This window comes from Mus musculus, chromosome 9 (genome assembly GCF_000001635.26).
Source record: "Mus musculus strain C57BL/6J chromosome 9, GRCm38.p6 C57BL/6J".
Classification (NCBI taxonomy): domain Eukaryota; kingdom Metazoa; phylum Chordata; class Mammalia; order Rodentia; family Muridae; genus Mus; species Mus musculus.
Genome location: NC_000075.6, coordinates 53,650,659 through 53,665,853, shown reverse-complemented (window position 1 = coordinate 53,665,853; position 15,195 = coordinate 53,650,659). Strand labels below are relative to the sequence as shown.

General features: G+C 40.5%; 1 protein-coding gene across 3 annotated transcripts in view; it reads left to right on the top strand.

Moving 5' to 3' along the window:
* Cul5 (cullin 5) overlaps positions 1 to 15,195 on the top strand; it is a 52,927-nt gene that overhangs the window by 1,654 nt on the left and 36,078 nt on the right. For 2 of the 3 annotated variants that reach the window (NM_001161618.2, NM_027807.4), the window contains exons 2-3: positions 7,174 to 7,283; positions 10,483 to 10,582. In NM_001161618.2, the coding sequence (NP_001155090.2) occupies positions 7,174 to 7,283; positions 10,483 to 10,582 (210 nt within the window). Of the gene's footprint in view, positions 1 to 7,173; positions 7,284 to 7,668; positions 7,897 to 10,482; positions 10,583 to 15,195 lie in introns of all 3 variants that reach the window. The other variant, XM_017313680.2, reaches the window with a different exon arrangement.

Genomic DNA, 15,195 nt, shown 5'->3' with positions numbered 1-15,195 from the left:
TACAGATGGTTGTGAGCCACCATGTGGTTGCTGGGATTTGATCTCAGGACCTAGGAAGAGCAGTTAGTGCTCTTAACCACTGAGCCATCTCACCAGCCCTAGTCCCAACATTTTTGAAGCTGAGGCAGGCTGATCTCTGAATCCAGGCCAGTCAGGGCTGTCATTAGAGCCTGACTCAAAGCAAGAGAGAAAAAGAAGTACTGTAACTTCATGACAATATACTGGAAAGACCAGTAACCAACTGAGTGAAGTCAGATGCCAGAAATAGGAATTTTCAAAAAGATCTTTGTAGCTTTACCTGATCTTGGTACTCACTGTGTAGACCAGGCTGCTCTTGAACTTAAGAGAGGATTCTGGGTGTTCCCCACAAGGCCTGGCTGATAGTCTGATTTTCTATAGCTAGTACTGTTGTAATATGAAGGACATAATAAACAGACATTTGATTCTGTTATCTCTACATTGTCAAACATTTACCTATTTTAGTTGTTGGAACTTTTGGGGAGAGGGATTCCAAATACTCATATTTTGAAAAGTACTAATCATAAAATGGGGAGACTGAAGTTTGTCTTTGGAATATGTGAGGACCAGCCAGGGTCTGTCTATGATTTAATATATGGGATTATTAAATTCAGGGCTGTTACTACCTTGAGTAGCTATAGAGCTTACTGGGGAGTGGCCAAATTAGCATATTTTTTGTTGGACTAGTATATTGGCTTATTTGAGAAATGCCTTGGACTTATGCAAGTAGATTTTACCAAAGAGAGAATTAGCATGTCCATCGGTCAGACAAGAGTAGTGTGAGTCAGTCCCAGATCTACCAGCTGTACCTGACACATGCTGAATAATGAGCCCGAGCCCCTTCAGGGGGAAAATCTCAGCTTGCTTGTGACTTCCAGAAAGGTGGTTTTTTTGTTTTGTCTCATTTGTTTGGGGTTAGGTTGTTTTGTTTTTATAGTTGACAGAATTCAGAGAAATAACTACTAGTACATTTGAGAAAATAAGATTAGAAACTTTATGAAATTTCTAAGAATCTGATGCAATAAGATCTGCTTTTATATTGGCATTTTATTTTATTTGGGATCATGTTTTCTGGTTAGATCAAGTGAACTGTCAATTGGATTTTGGCAATTTTTTGAGTATGTAGTGCATATTTGACAATACAGTTTGCAACTGGTTGAATCTTCTGACTCCGTTTCATGTGGGACCTATCCCTGTTTTCCTTACACAGTCTAGCTGTAGAACATTTCATCACAGCCCCGTTTCATCTCCTACTTTGGATTACTTGATACTTAATTCTGCCTGTTCTTTTTCTTTTGTAGTTGTCATCTGAGCCCAGAGTGCTCATTCTCTTCAGTTTCAGTTGGTTCTTCTACTCCAAACAGCAATTGTTCAAATGTTTTCACTCCTCTTAGTTCCTAACACTAACCAGCAGTGTTCATTTATTTCCCTTGGCCACTACCATGGGTCTTTCTGATTTCCCCATATTACCACAGCTCTTTTTCAGGTTGCCCTCCACCTGTTTTGTTGAGCCTGCAGTGTCCTTCTGGACTTGGTGGCATGTCTCCCTCCTGCTGCTCTTTTCTTTTCCCCTATGTAACTATAAGAAGGCTTGTATCTCTTGTGTCTCTTGTATAAGCCTGTAAGACTTTGCCCGTGGGCCCTTTGTAGCCCTCTTTTCCCTTAATTGGCCCATTCAGTTACCTTGAAGCTGTCGGATGTAAGAGCCTGAACAGTAGGGATATCCTGATTGCCAAACCAGATTCTTGTTGATAAGCTTCATCCTCTTGTCTGGTATTACTTCTCATTCTCTGCTGTTTCTCTCTTTTTTGTGTGATTTTTTTTTCTCCTTATTTTTACTGTCTTCCACAATCACTTGTTTTTCACTAACATACAAATTATTTCTCTGGATTCAATCTTGAGCTCTTTCTGTCTTTGTATTTTGTTGTTGTTCTGGTGCAGTTACAACACCTCTTTCATAATTTTATCTCTTAGTGCTAATCTGATCTCTAGGCCAAATTAGGTTTCTGACCCTATCACTTTCTTGCTTAGCTATGGTCCATCCTGCCAATCATTTGAAACCATCTCAGTTGGATCTTTCAACAAGAAACTGAAAAAGAACTGAAATGGGATGCCCAGCTTTCTCTCAGTGAAAACTTTCATCATTTGGACAGAATATAAAAGTACAAACAAGCAAGTCTAAATGTCTAGTATTTATTCATTCTTATAGTATTTTATTAGATACCAACGTGCAATGGTACCCTAAGGAATTGAAAGACAGACATAATAATGCCCATGGTCTATGGAAATCTGTCATTCAAGAAGATTGAACTGATGGTTTTCTCTTAATGCAGGAGAAGTTTCAGAAATGTTACTGTGCCTTACATATTGAAATATTTTTGATGGGATGATTAAAGAAAACTAGGAAGAGAGCATTGGAGGAAATTTTGAAGAATGGATACTGTGTGTTTGCATATGTATATGTTTGAATGTGGAAGGCAGAGTCAACCCGGGAGCTGTCCACCTTGTTTTTTGACCGGCTCTCTCTCTCACTTGCTTAGAATTTTCCAGTTACCCTAGATTGGCTGGGAGGGAGTCCTGGGGATACACATGCCACTCTTTCACTAGCACTGGGATTACATGGAAAGGCCACCATACTCAGTGGTTTGGTTTGGCGGTTTGTTTGTTTGTTTGTTTGAGACAGGGTTTCTCTGTGAAACAGCTCTGGCTGTCTTGGACTGGCTTTGTAGACAGGGTTGGCCTCAAACTCACAAAGATCCGTCTCCTTCTGCCTCCCAGTGCCCAGTCTTTTTTTTTTTTTTTTTTTTAAAATAAGAATTCTCGGGCTGGTGAGATGGCTCAGTGGGTAAGAGCACCCGACTGCTCTTCTGAAGGTCCGAAGTTCAAATCCCAGCAACCACATGGTGGCTCACAACCACCCGTAATGAGATCTGATGCCCTCTTCTGGTGCGTCTGAAGACAGCTACAGTGTACTTACATATAATAAATAAATAAATAAATAAATCTTTAAAAAAAAATCTCTTATAAAAGAATTCTCTGGGCTGGAGAGATGACTCAGTGGTTAAGAGTACTGTCTGCTCTTCCAGAGGTCCTGAGTTCAATTCCCAGCAACCACAAGGTGACTCACAACCATCTGTAATGAGATCTGATGCCCTCTTGTGGTGTGTGAGAAGATAGCAACAGTGTACTCATGTACATAAAATAAATAAATCTTTAAGTGGGGGGGTCTGGATGATTCCTGTCTTCTCATTTTTGTAAGTCAAGTACATACCAACTGAGCCATCATGCAATACTCTGTAGCATCTTGAATTTTGATTGTAAGACTTGCATTGCTTAACTTTATAATTGCCAAAAGTGCCTGTATAGAATGACTTAGTCGAAATGAAAAGGAGAAGGGAGTGTGATAGCAGGCACTGGGTGAGGGTGGGGGTGGGGCGGAGGCAATATGTGGATCTCTGAGTTTGATGCCAGCGATGTCATCTGAGATTTATAGTGAAATCTTGTCTCAAAAAGAGGGATGGGGGCTGGAGAGATGGCTCAGTGGGGAAGAACACTGACTGCTCTTCCAGAGGTCCTGAGTTCGATTCCCAGCAACCACATAGTGGCTCACAACCATCTGTAATGGGATCCAATGCCCTCTTCTGGTGTGTTTGAAGACAGCTACAGTGTACCCATATACATAAAATAAATAAACTTAAAAAAAAAAGAGGGATAGTAGTTGGGGAGATCACTCAGCAGTTAAGAGCATTGGTTGTTCTTGCAGATGACCAGGATCCAGCTCCCAGCACCCACCTTGTGTCTTATATGTAACTGTCTGTAAAAGAGAACCAATGCTTTCTTCTGCCCTCTGCAGGCAACTACACATGCACTTAAGTACACACAGACAGACACACATAAATACAATATTTTTTTTAGAAGGAGAAATGAAGTTACAGGACAATAGTAGCAGTAGAAAAAGTAATAGGCAGCCAGGCGGAAGGTTAGCACGTAATGTATACTTTGGGATCATGAATCTGGCTAAGCTCATTAGCTAGCTCCACAAGGAGAACAAACTTAAATCTTTCAATTTACCTAAGTTTTTCTGTTTAGACAGGGCCTAACTGTGTAGCTTTTATTGTCCTGGAATTTGCTTTGTAGATCAGACTGGCCTGGAACTCAAGTTCAGACAGGGCTTCTGCCTTCTACGCGCTAGAACTTAAAGGTACATGCCATTGTTCCTGGCTCACTTACATTCTGTAGTTGAAGGGAAAAGGGCTCAGCTAATTCTGGTGTTTATCTCTCAGTGTCTTTATAATATTACTATGTGATATCAGTAGGCCCTTGGGGCGAGGCCTTGGGGTAACCTTTGTAAGTGACTATAAGAAACCACTTCCTTTTAGTCTTATATGATGATGGCTGTTTGTAGTTCATAACTTTTGATGCCATAGACCCTTTTACATTTTTACATGAATTTATCATTTGATAAGCCTGCTGATCCTGAATTCTAGTGGGTTCAGTAGGTCTATGGTAGGTTTAACGTTTTAGGTAAAATTATTACCCCATAAGATTTGATGTAGGTTGTCAGAGAATATGTTGAAAAATGGTTTCTGAAGTATATAATTTAGGAGGTTTGCTGATTTCATGCAGTATATGAACTTTAGGTTAAGAACTTGTGATAGCGGTGGTGGCACACGTCTTTAATCCCAGCACTGGGAAGCAGAGGCAGGTGGATCTCTTGTGAGTTTCAAGGCCAGACTGGTCTATAGAGCAAATTCCAGGACAGCTAGCTCTACTAAAATAAAAACCAACAAATAAAACAAAAAGAATCCTATAATAAATAATTAGACTAAGCAGTATCCTTAAAAACACTTGTGTGGTCTGGCAGGTCAGACCAGCTACTAAAGCTCTTGCTGCCAGGCCTGAGAACTTGAGCTCAGTTCTCTGCAACTCTCACGGTAGAAGAGAGCCTACATTCAGGAATTGTTCTCTGACCTCCAAATGCACCTGCATAGGAAGATGTAAAGTAAATAGGTAGAACTGTAAAAAGTAAGCTATATAGAAACAAATCATGAGTTTCATAAAATAGTGCTACTTTACTAGAAAATGAATGGGAGGGGGAGGAGTCAAAAAAGAAAAGAAATGAATGAAATTTATTGGCCAGAACAAGTTGTATAAATACATTTAGCCTGAATAGGAGCTAAGCTCTTGACTGGTGCAAATGAGGTTGTTCCCTCTTTCTGTCTAGTACCTGACTAATTAATTTGTTTTTTCCTCCTAATAAGATACTATTCATAGGACAAAATGGTTAGGATGAACTAGTGTTTTCATATACTTATTTGATAGTGCTCATTTAAATCTTTGTATATGTTTCCTTTGTGTCTTATGCTGCTCTCAAATTTGATGTCAAGATTTTATTAGCATTGTAAGATGAAATCTTTTCTTTTGGCATTGATTTCAACCAACTGTGGGTCAAAGTACTTTTTTTAAGTACTTAAAAAAATTTAGACTTTTAAATGTATACAGATATTTTCCTTGTCACTTGGTAATTATTTATATAACATGATATATTAAGAATTAGAAGTAAGCTGGGTGGTGATGGCCTATACCTTTAAACCCAGCACTTGGGAGGTAAATGACTCTCTGAGTTTGAGGCCATCCTGGTCTACAGAATGAGTTCAGGACAGTCAGAGATATACAGAGAAACCCTGTCTTGGTCAAAACAAAACAAAACAGCAGGATTAAAGGTGAGTGGCACCACTGCCTGGTGGGCTTTTGTGGGTTTATAATGTTTTATTTTGTTTCTTTGAACTGGGTCTTTGTAGCTATAGCTTGTCCTAGAACTCACTATGTGGATCAGGCTGGCCTTGAACTCACAGACATTTATCTGTTTCTGTTTCCAAGTTCAGCCACCACACCCAGCCTCCCTCCCTCCCATTTTTAAAAACACATCATCCATGGACATAAATATTTTACATGCATGTATGTGTAATATGTGCATGATGGGGGTCCCTGAAGTCTGAAGAAGGAGTCAGATCCCTTAGAAGTGGAGTTGCAGAGAGTTGAGTTACCACCAATGCTAGCGTCTAGACCCAGTTCTTTGCAAGAGTAGTAAGTGCTGTTAAATGCTGCGCTCTCTCTGCAGCTGACAGCTTTACAGTGGGAAGAGTTGAGTACAGCTTCAGAATTAGAGGATTAAGTCTCTCTGTAAGATACCCATTCATTTTCAACACCAGAAAGACTCAGGCTTTACTGCAAGCTGGCATAATTACTGTTATTTGTTATGTAGCTGCAACATTCAGTTCAAGATCAGCTTAAGAGAGAGAAGTATAGGACGGAGTCTAGGAGGTCCCGAGTGTAGTTTCTGTTATCCTTCCCGTGGTCAGTGTATGACAATATACACAAATTATGCCTAAGGAAGCTAATCTAACTTTCTTCCTGTCCAATTTGTGTGGAATTTCTTCACAAAGACGAGAATGTTTATGTCCATGAGTACTTTGAACTCTACATTGACACAAAGCCCTTCTTTAAATTACATTGTTAATCTTTTAAATTGGCCAGCCCCACTTTTGAGACCATGTTGACCCTGCCAGTCCCCTACCAAAACTACATTTGTTAGCTAAGGTTCATTTTAGGTACACATTCCCATTGACCATGGATTATCTGCCGGAAGGAACCAAGAGGGAAGGCCACACTCTTTATAACAAATTCTTCCCTGTGCATTCCACTTTAATCTTAGTATTGCTGTCTGTTTCTTCCCCCTTCTCCTAGGATTGACCCCTGGGACTCACGCACAGCCTATAATTCTGACCTATAAATCAGCCCTGATTTGTGTTTATAGTTATCTTTGATTCCCTGCTATAAGATTAACCCTATAAGAACTCTTGTTTTGGAAAGGTATTTGTTTTAAATTTGATCTCTCTATTTTTCTGGGCTCTTTTTTTTTTTGGTTTTCGAGACAGGGTTTCTCTATAACCCTGGCTGTCCTGGAACTCACTTTGTCTGGCCTCGAACTCAGAAATCCGCCTGCCTCTGCCTCCCAAATGCTGGGATTAAAGGCATGCGCCACCACGCCCAGTCTCAGGCATCTTTTAAGAGATATTTTTAGATAAAAGTATGTGAAACTTTTGTATTTAATTGATTTAAAACAAGCCATATTTTATCTCTTTTGTTTTTAAGAATAAAGGTTCTCTCCAGTTTGAAGACAAGTGGGACTTCATGCATCCAATTGTTTTGAAGCTTTTACGCCAGGAATCTGTAACAAAACAGCAGTGGTTTGATCTATTTTCGTAAGTAATCCAGTAATTCTGTTTGTTAACAGTGGGTTTTGGTGGCTTTCCATACTGGATGGACAGTATGAGTTTAAGTGATAGGAAAACCTGTATATTGTTACTTAGTTGTGTTGGAGATTCCCAAGACAGAGTAGAGTCTAGGTTCCTTGACGTGCTAGGTGACCTTATAAGCCTGAACATACAGCGAAAAGACATATGGGTTGAAATTGGAAGATGTAAGGGGGAGATTAAGCACAGATTTCCAAAGGTCCTTTTCCAGGGGATTCACCTGGGACATTACGTTCTTTTTCTTAGATTAGTTTATCTCATTTTATGTGTATGAGTATTTTGCTTGCTTATATGTCTATGTAATATATGTGTTCTTGGTACTGGTGGAGGACAGAAGAAAGTGTTGGATCCCATGGAAATGGAGTTAGTGAGCCACCATGTGGGTGCTAGGAAATGACCTCGGGTCCTCTGCAAAAATAACAAGTGCTCTTAACTGCTGAGACATCTCTCCAGCCTTGGGACATTTAATTTCTTCAGCAGGAAGATTGAAAACATGTGATATGTTATCAAGAGTTAATGAAAGTGGCTATATAGTCATTCAAATTCTGGATTCCTAGGAAGAGTAAGTATAAATTCAGTAAAAATCAGGATGTTTGTGTTATCAGTTTAGATAAACTGAACCAGTGTTATCATTTCAGGAAGGTTTTATATAGATGTGGGAACCTGTCAGTTCTCAGATTTCAGTCTAAGGCTAACCTTACAAACAGATTTTTTTTTTTTTTTTAAGGAATTGAATCTCAGGTCTGCTTTGTTACTGCTTAGCCCTTGGCCAAATGTCTAGAGAACAGTTATTGTTAGAAGTCCCTAGGAGGCAGTGTAGCAAGTTTTAACAACCCTATTAATCACAAAGTTCACCTTAGAAGCCAAATGAGATGGTTTTCTCCTTCAGTTTCTATGTGAACAGTTAATTTAATTTAATATGTATGAGTGTTTTGCCTGCATATGTACAAGTACACAGTGTGCATTCCTGGTTCCTTTAGAAACCAGAAGAGTATGTCAGCCTCCATGTGGCTGATGGGAACTGAATCCCAGACCTGGGAGAGTAACAAGCAAGTCTTCCTAACCCCTGAGCCATTACTATAGAATCCCCACCCCCACATCCTTAGGGTTTTGTTTGTTTGTTTGTTTTTAAGATATATTTATATATTTCATGTATACGAGTACACTGTAGCTGTCTTCAGACTCACCAGAAGAGAGCATCAGATCTCATTACAGGTGGTTGTGAGCCACCATGTGGGTACTGGGAACTCAGGACCTCTGGAGGAGCAGTCAGGGCTTTTAACCGCTGAGCCATCTCTCCAGCTCTTCCCCCAATCCCCTCACATCCTTTTTGAAAAACTAACTTTTGGTCTAGTGGTAGAATACTTGTTAACATGGACAAGACCTGGTTTAATCCCAGTATGGGGATGAGAAGGTAGGAATAGGAACTTAGCTAAGGCCTGAAACATTAATTTAGGAACAGAGCCTAAAGCTTCCAGGGCTATAGTCTATAGTATCTAAGGTCAGGGCATTCTACACACGCCTATTTAATTCCAGAGGCCACATTTTTGTTAGCAAGCAAAACCAAATAAGTTGGTTAGTGAAGGTGGATGATTCCAGCAGTGTTGGGAAGCTATCCATGTTGGACTTCCCAGTTCAGTCAGCTAGTTCAGCTCAGACCTTGGTATCAGCTAGCTGTTCTGTGTTAGTCTCAGTCTCACTTACCTGTCACATCACTGAGGTGAGCAAAATTTGCAAGTTTTCTTGATGGCAAGTGCAGAAAGAAGTGGGAGTTGTCCCAGCTGTTTCATCGGCAGTGCAGTAGGTGTGATTGCATCTGGACAGAAATCACTCACAGCAGTTTAGAAAATCAACTCTGACCATTTTCACTGAAGAAGAGAAAGCTTTGAGCAGTAGTTCTGAAAAAGCACAGTCTAATGATCATTACTTATACCTGAACTCTCTTCCCAGGTTCTGCTTATCAATTTTTTTCATTTATTCAGAGCTATGAGAACAAAAGTATCCATTTAAATAGAAATACAGTGTTATAATGTAACTAGAAAGACATGGAGTGTTTATGATTTGGTCAGGTTGAAATCCACAAATTTCACAACTTCTAAGAATAGGTTCAAATTGCAATAGAAAAAGATTCTAAGTTATATGATATATTAAATATTAGAACATACTCAAAACCTTACACGGTCGGTCAATTACCAAGTAGTATAGCTGGGAAAAATTACAACCATAGTAATTACAGTACAGTCAGGGGCAGGGAGAAGATCCAGTAGACACAGTTCTTGCACTGCAAGCGTGAGTACCTGAACTTGATCCCCAGAAATGGTGTATGTGTATTAATGCATGTGCTTGCATAAGCCCATGTGTATGTGTATGCAGAGGCCAAAGACTGACAAGGTAGAAGGGAGGAAGCAAAGTCTTACTTACTAAACCTGGAACTCACCAATTCAACTACATTGGCTTACTGTGCATCCCCACCCCCACCTCCCACCCCACCCTGCCCGTGTTGGGACTGCAGGCATGCACAACACTCCTAGATAACAAAAAAAATTATAGCAATTAACTTTGGGGATAGAGATTAGGAGACAGGGGCATTCTTTTGTCATGATTTTGGTGTTTTATCTGTTGTATTGTTTTTCAACACAAGGTTTTTCTGTGTAGCCCTGGCTGTCTGGGAACTCCTTTTGTAGACCAGGCTCTCACCTGGAACTCAGAGACCCACCTGCTTCTGCTTCTTGAGTGCTGAGATTAAAGGCTTGTGCAACCACCACCTGGTTTGTAATACATTTCTATACTACACAGAGAGAATTAAGAAAGCAGCTAGGAGGGAGGTGATGCTGCACATCTTTAATTGCCAGCTCTGGGGAGGCAGGTAGGTGGTTTTCTGTGAACTTGAGGCCAGCCTGGTTTACAAGAACAAGTTCTATGACCCCAGGGGCTGTACAGAGAAACCCTGTCTAAACAAACAATAAAAAAGCAAAAACAACAATGACAATGGAAATAAGTAGAAAGTTACCTGTTTGAGTACCTTACAAAGAGTGTTTTCTTATGAGTGGTCCATGGAAACTGTACTAACTGTATGTCGAACAAGATGAATGCTTGTCTGTGTCCCTGTTTCACTACTGATTTTTATCCATCTGATTTATTTTTACAGGGATGTACATGCTGTCTGTCTCTGGGATGATAAAGGCTCATCAAAAATTCATCAGGCTTTAAAAGAAGATATTCTTGAGTTTATTAAGCAAGCACAGGCTGTAAGTTCTACATGTTTTCCATGTTTAATTTACATTTTTTTCTTTTTAGTGCAGGGTGCCAATTACAGAGCCTTAGACTCTTGGCAAATAAATGAGCATGGACTGGATCAGTGAGCCACAGCCTCACATCCTTAGATTGCTTTGTATGTTTGAGTTGGTTGGTTTTTGAGACAGCTCTGGCTGTCCTGGAACTCACTATGGAGACTAGACTGGCTTCAAACTCAAAGAACTGCCTACCTCTGCCTTCTCAGTGCTAGGGTTAAAGGCATGTGCGACCATACCTAGCTCCTTGGATTGCTTTTAAAAACTATATATCTGGTGCTAGAAAGCTGCTCTGGGTTAAGAACATATACTGCTTTTGCAGAAGACTGGAGTTTGGTGCCTAGCACCCATATCAAACACTCATAAGCTGCTTGTTGTAACTTTGACTCCAGGGGTCCAATGTTTCTAACATATGGACACCTTCACTCAAATCAGATAGTACACAACTACACATAATTAAAAATGAAATAAATATTGAAATTGCATATCTAGCTGGGGAGATGATTGACAAGTATTTGGCTTGCAATCACAAGGATAGGAGTTTGATTCTCAGAACTCAAGTTTAGAAAAAGCCAAGTGTGGACCAGTGAGATGGCTCAGTGGGTTAAGGTACTTGCCATCAATCCTGACATAACTTTAGTTTAATATCTGAGACCTACATGGTGGACCTACAAGGTAAAAGTTGTCCTCTTGCTTCTATATGTATGCTGTGGGGTTATACCCATCCTGCACATAAGTAAATGAATATAATATGTGGAGAAAGAGGAACACTCCTCCATTGCTGATGATATTGCAAGCTGGTACAACCACTCTGGAAATCAGTTTGGCGGTTCCTCAGAAAACTGGACATAGTACTACCTGAGGACCCAGCTATACCACTCCTGGGCATATATCTAGAAGATGTTCCAACTGGTAATACGGACACATGCTTCACTATGTTCATAGCAGCCTTGTTATAATAGCCAGAAGCTGGAAAGAACCCAGATGTCCTTCAACAGAGTAATGGATACAGAAAATGTGGTAAATTTACACAGTGGAGTACTACTCAGCTATTAAAAACAATGAATTCTCCAGACAGTGGTGGCACAAGCCTTTAATCCCAGCACTTGGGAGGCAGAGGTAGTTGGATTTCTGAGTTCGAGGCCAGCCTGGTCGGTCTACAGGGTGAGTTCCAGGACAGCCAGGGCTATACAGAGAAACCCTGTCTTGAAAGACAAAATAAGACAAAAAGGCCACCAACAGATTGGAAAAGGATCTTTACCTATCCTAAATCAGATAGGGGACTAATATCCAATATATATAAAGAACTCAAGAAGGTGGACTCCAGAAAATCAAATAACCCCATTAAAAAATTGGGCTCAGAGCTAAACAAAGAATTCTCACTTGAGGAATACCGAATGGCTGAGAAGCACCTGAAAAAATGTTCAGCATCCTTAATCATCAGGGAAATGTAAATCAAAACAACCCTGAGATTCCATCTCACACCAGTCAGAATGGCTAAGATCAAAAACTCAGGTGACAGATGCTGGCCAGGATGTGGAGAAAGAGGAATACTCTCCCATTGTTGGTGGGATTGCAAGCTTGTACAACCACTCTGGAAATCAGTCTGGCAGTTCCTCAGAAAATTGGACATAGTACTACTGGAGGATCCAGCAATACCTCTCCTGGGCATATATCCAGAAGATGTTCCAACTGGTAAGAAGGACACATGCTCCACTATGTTCAAAGCAGCCTTATTTATAATAGCCAGAAGCTGGAAAGAACCCAGATGCCCCTCAACAGAGGAATGGATACAGAAAATGTGGTACATTTACACAATGGAGTACTACTCAGCTATTAAAAAGAATGAATTTATGAAATTCCTAGGCAAATGGTTGGATCTGGAGGGCATCATCCTGAGTGAGGTAACCCAATCACAAAAGAACTCAAATGATAGGTTCACACTGATAAGTGGATATTAGCCCAGAAACTTAGAATACCCAAGATATAAGATACAATTTGCGAAACACATGAAACTGAAGAACGAAGACCAAAGTGTGGACACTTTGCCCCTCCTTAGAATTGGGAACAAAACACCCATGGAGGGAGTTACAGAGACAAAGTTTGGAGCTGAGACAAAAGGATGGACCATCTAGAGACTGCCATATCCAGGGATCCATCCCATAATCAGCCTCCAAACGTTTACACCATTGCATACACTAGCAAGATTTTGCTGAAAGGACCCTGATATAGCTGTCTCTCTTGAGACTATGCTGGGTCCTAGCAAACACAGAAGTGGATTCACAGTCAGCTATTGGGTGGATCACAGGGCCCCCAATGGAGGAGCTAGAGAAAGTACCCAAGGAGCTAAAGGGAACTGCAATCCTATAGGTGGAACAACAATATGAACTAACCAGTACCCCGGAGCTCTTGTCTCTAGCTGCATATGTATCAAAAGATGGCCTAGTCGGCCATCACTGGAAAGAGAGGCACATTGGTCATGCAAACTTTATATGCCCCAATACAGGGGAACGCCAGGGCCAAAAAGTGGGAGTGGGTGGGTAGGGGAGTGGGGGGGAGGGTATGGGGGACTTTTGGGATAGTATTGGAAATGTAAATGAGGAAAATACTTAATAAAATATTAAAAAAGGAAAAAAACCCCAAAAAACAATGAAATAATGGAATTCTTAGGCAAATGGATGGAACCAGAAAATATCATCCTGAGTGAGATAACCCAAAGTGGATATTAGCCCAGAAGCTTGGAATACCCAAGATACAATTCACAGGCCACATGAAGGTCAAGAAGAAGGAAGACTGAAGTTCGGATACTTCGGTCCTTCTTACAAGGGGGATCAAAATACCCATGGGAGGAGTTACAGAGACAAAGCGTGGAGCAGAGGCTGACGGAAGGGCCGTCCAGAGACTGCCCCACCTGGGTATCCATCCCATATTCCATACCCAGACACTATTGTGGATGCCAACAAGTGCTTGCTGGCAGGAGCCTGATAGAGCTGTCTCCTGAGAGGCTCTGCCAGTGCCAGTGTGGTAGTTTGTTGTTTTCCTTTTTTTGAGACAAGAGTTTCTCTACATAGCCTGGTTGTCCTGGTACACACTACATAGATCTAGCTTATCTTGGACTCACAGAGATCCACCTGCCTCTGCTGATGCTGGGATTAAATGTATGCTACCATGCCCAGTGAGAAATAGTCAAAAAAAGAAAAAAAGAAAGAAAGAGAGCTGGTAAGATGGCTCAGCTGTTGAGAGCACTGACTGTTCTTCCAGAGGTCCTGAGTTTAACACCAGCAACCACATGGAGGCTCACAACCATCTATAATGAGATCTGATGCCCTCTTCTGGTGTGTCTGAAGATAGCCACAGTGTACTCATATAAATAATAAATAAAAAACTTGAAAGAAAAAGAGAGAGAGAAAGAAAGTAAAGGGAAGAAAGAAAGAAAGAAAGAAAGAAAGAAAGAAAGAAAGAAAGAAAGAAAGAAAAAGGAAGGAAAGAAAGTATGTGGCACCCCGGGAACAAAACCTCAAAACCCTTCTGGCTTTCACATGTATGTTTATGTGTATTGATGAATACCTGCACATACATGAACATGCACAATACATAAAGCTATGTATTTTATGATTTTGAAGACAGGAGTTCCTGAAGTAATTTAAAAATTGATAATTTTAAAAATACTTTTATTTACTCATTTGTTACTGTGTATCTGTGTGTATGTATGTGCAGTATGAGCTGTAGTGTTGATAGGACAGCTTTGACGTGGTTCTCTCCTACCTGTAGGTGGGCTGCAGGGATGGAACTCGGGTCTCAGGTAACGAGTGCCCTCACAGTAACTTGTGACATATCTGTTACAGTTTGAAATGAAGTGATGGCATTAGCTTTCCCATATTCCTGTCAACAGAACATTATTCTCAAAAGATTCTATAAGTTGGCAGTACACATGCTTCTTTTTATTTTATTTTTTTAAAGATTTATTATATCTAAGTACACTGTAGGTGTCTTCAGACGCACCAGAAGAGGGAGTCAGATCTCATTACGGATGGTTGTGAGCCACCATATGGTTGCTAGAATTTGAACTCAGGACCTTTAGAAGAGCAGTCAGTGCTCTTAACTGCTGAGCCATCTCTCCAGCCCTGGACACATACTTCAGTTGGTACACCACTAGCATATAAAAGGACCTGAGTTCAGATTACAGCACCACATAAACTATGCATGTTGGCAGGTGTTTGAAACCTTAATACTAGGGAGGTTAAGGCAAGAATATCCCCAGTTGCCATAGACCTTAAGAGTCAGAGGTTTCTTAGCAGAACCGATGTGTCCCAAAGGGAAACTAGATTACTACAGTGGCAGATACAACTCAAGGTCAGCTTCTTTTTCCTCATGACTAAGTCCAACTCCAATGGGAAGTAACTTTCCTTCAAGTTCAGATACTTCTCTTTTAGGATTGTTAAATCCTGCAGTTACATTTTGTGTTGTTGCTGCTGAGCTGAAGTTAGCACTCAGTTTTTGATAGATTTGAAGTTTTTAGTATCGCTGAAATGAAGACAAATCTTACTTAGGCATTTAATTAATTACACAAG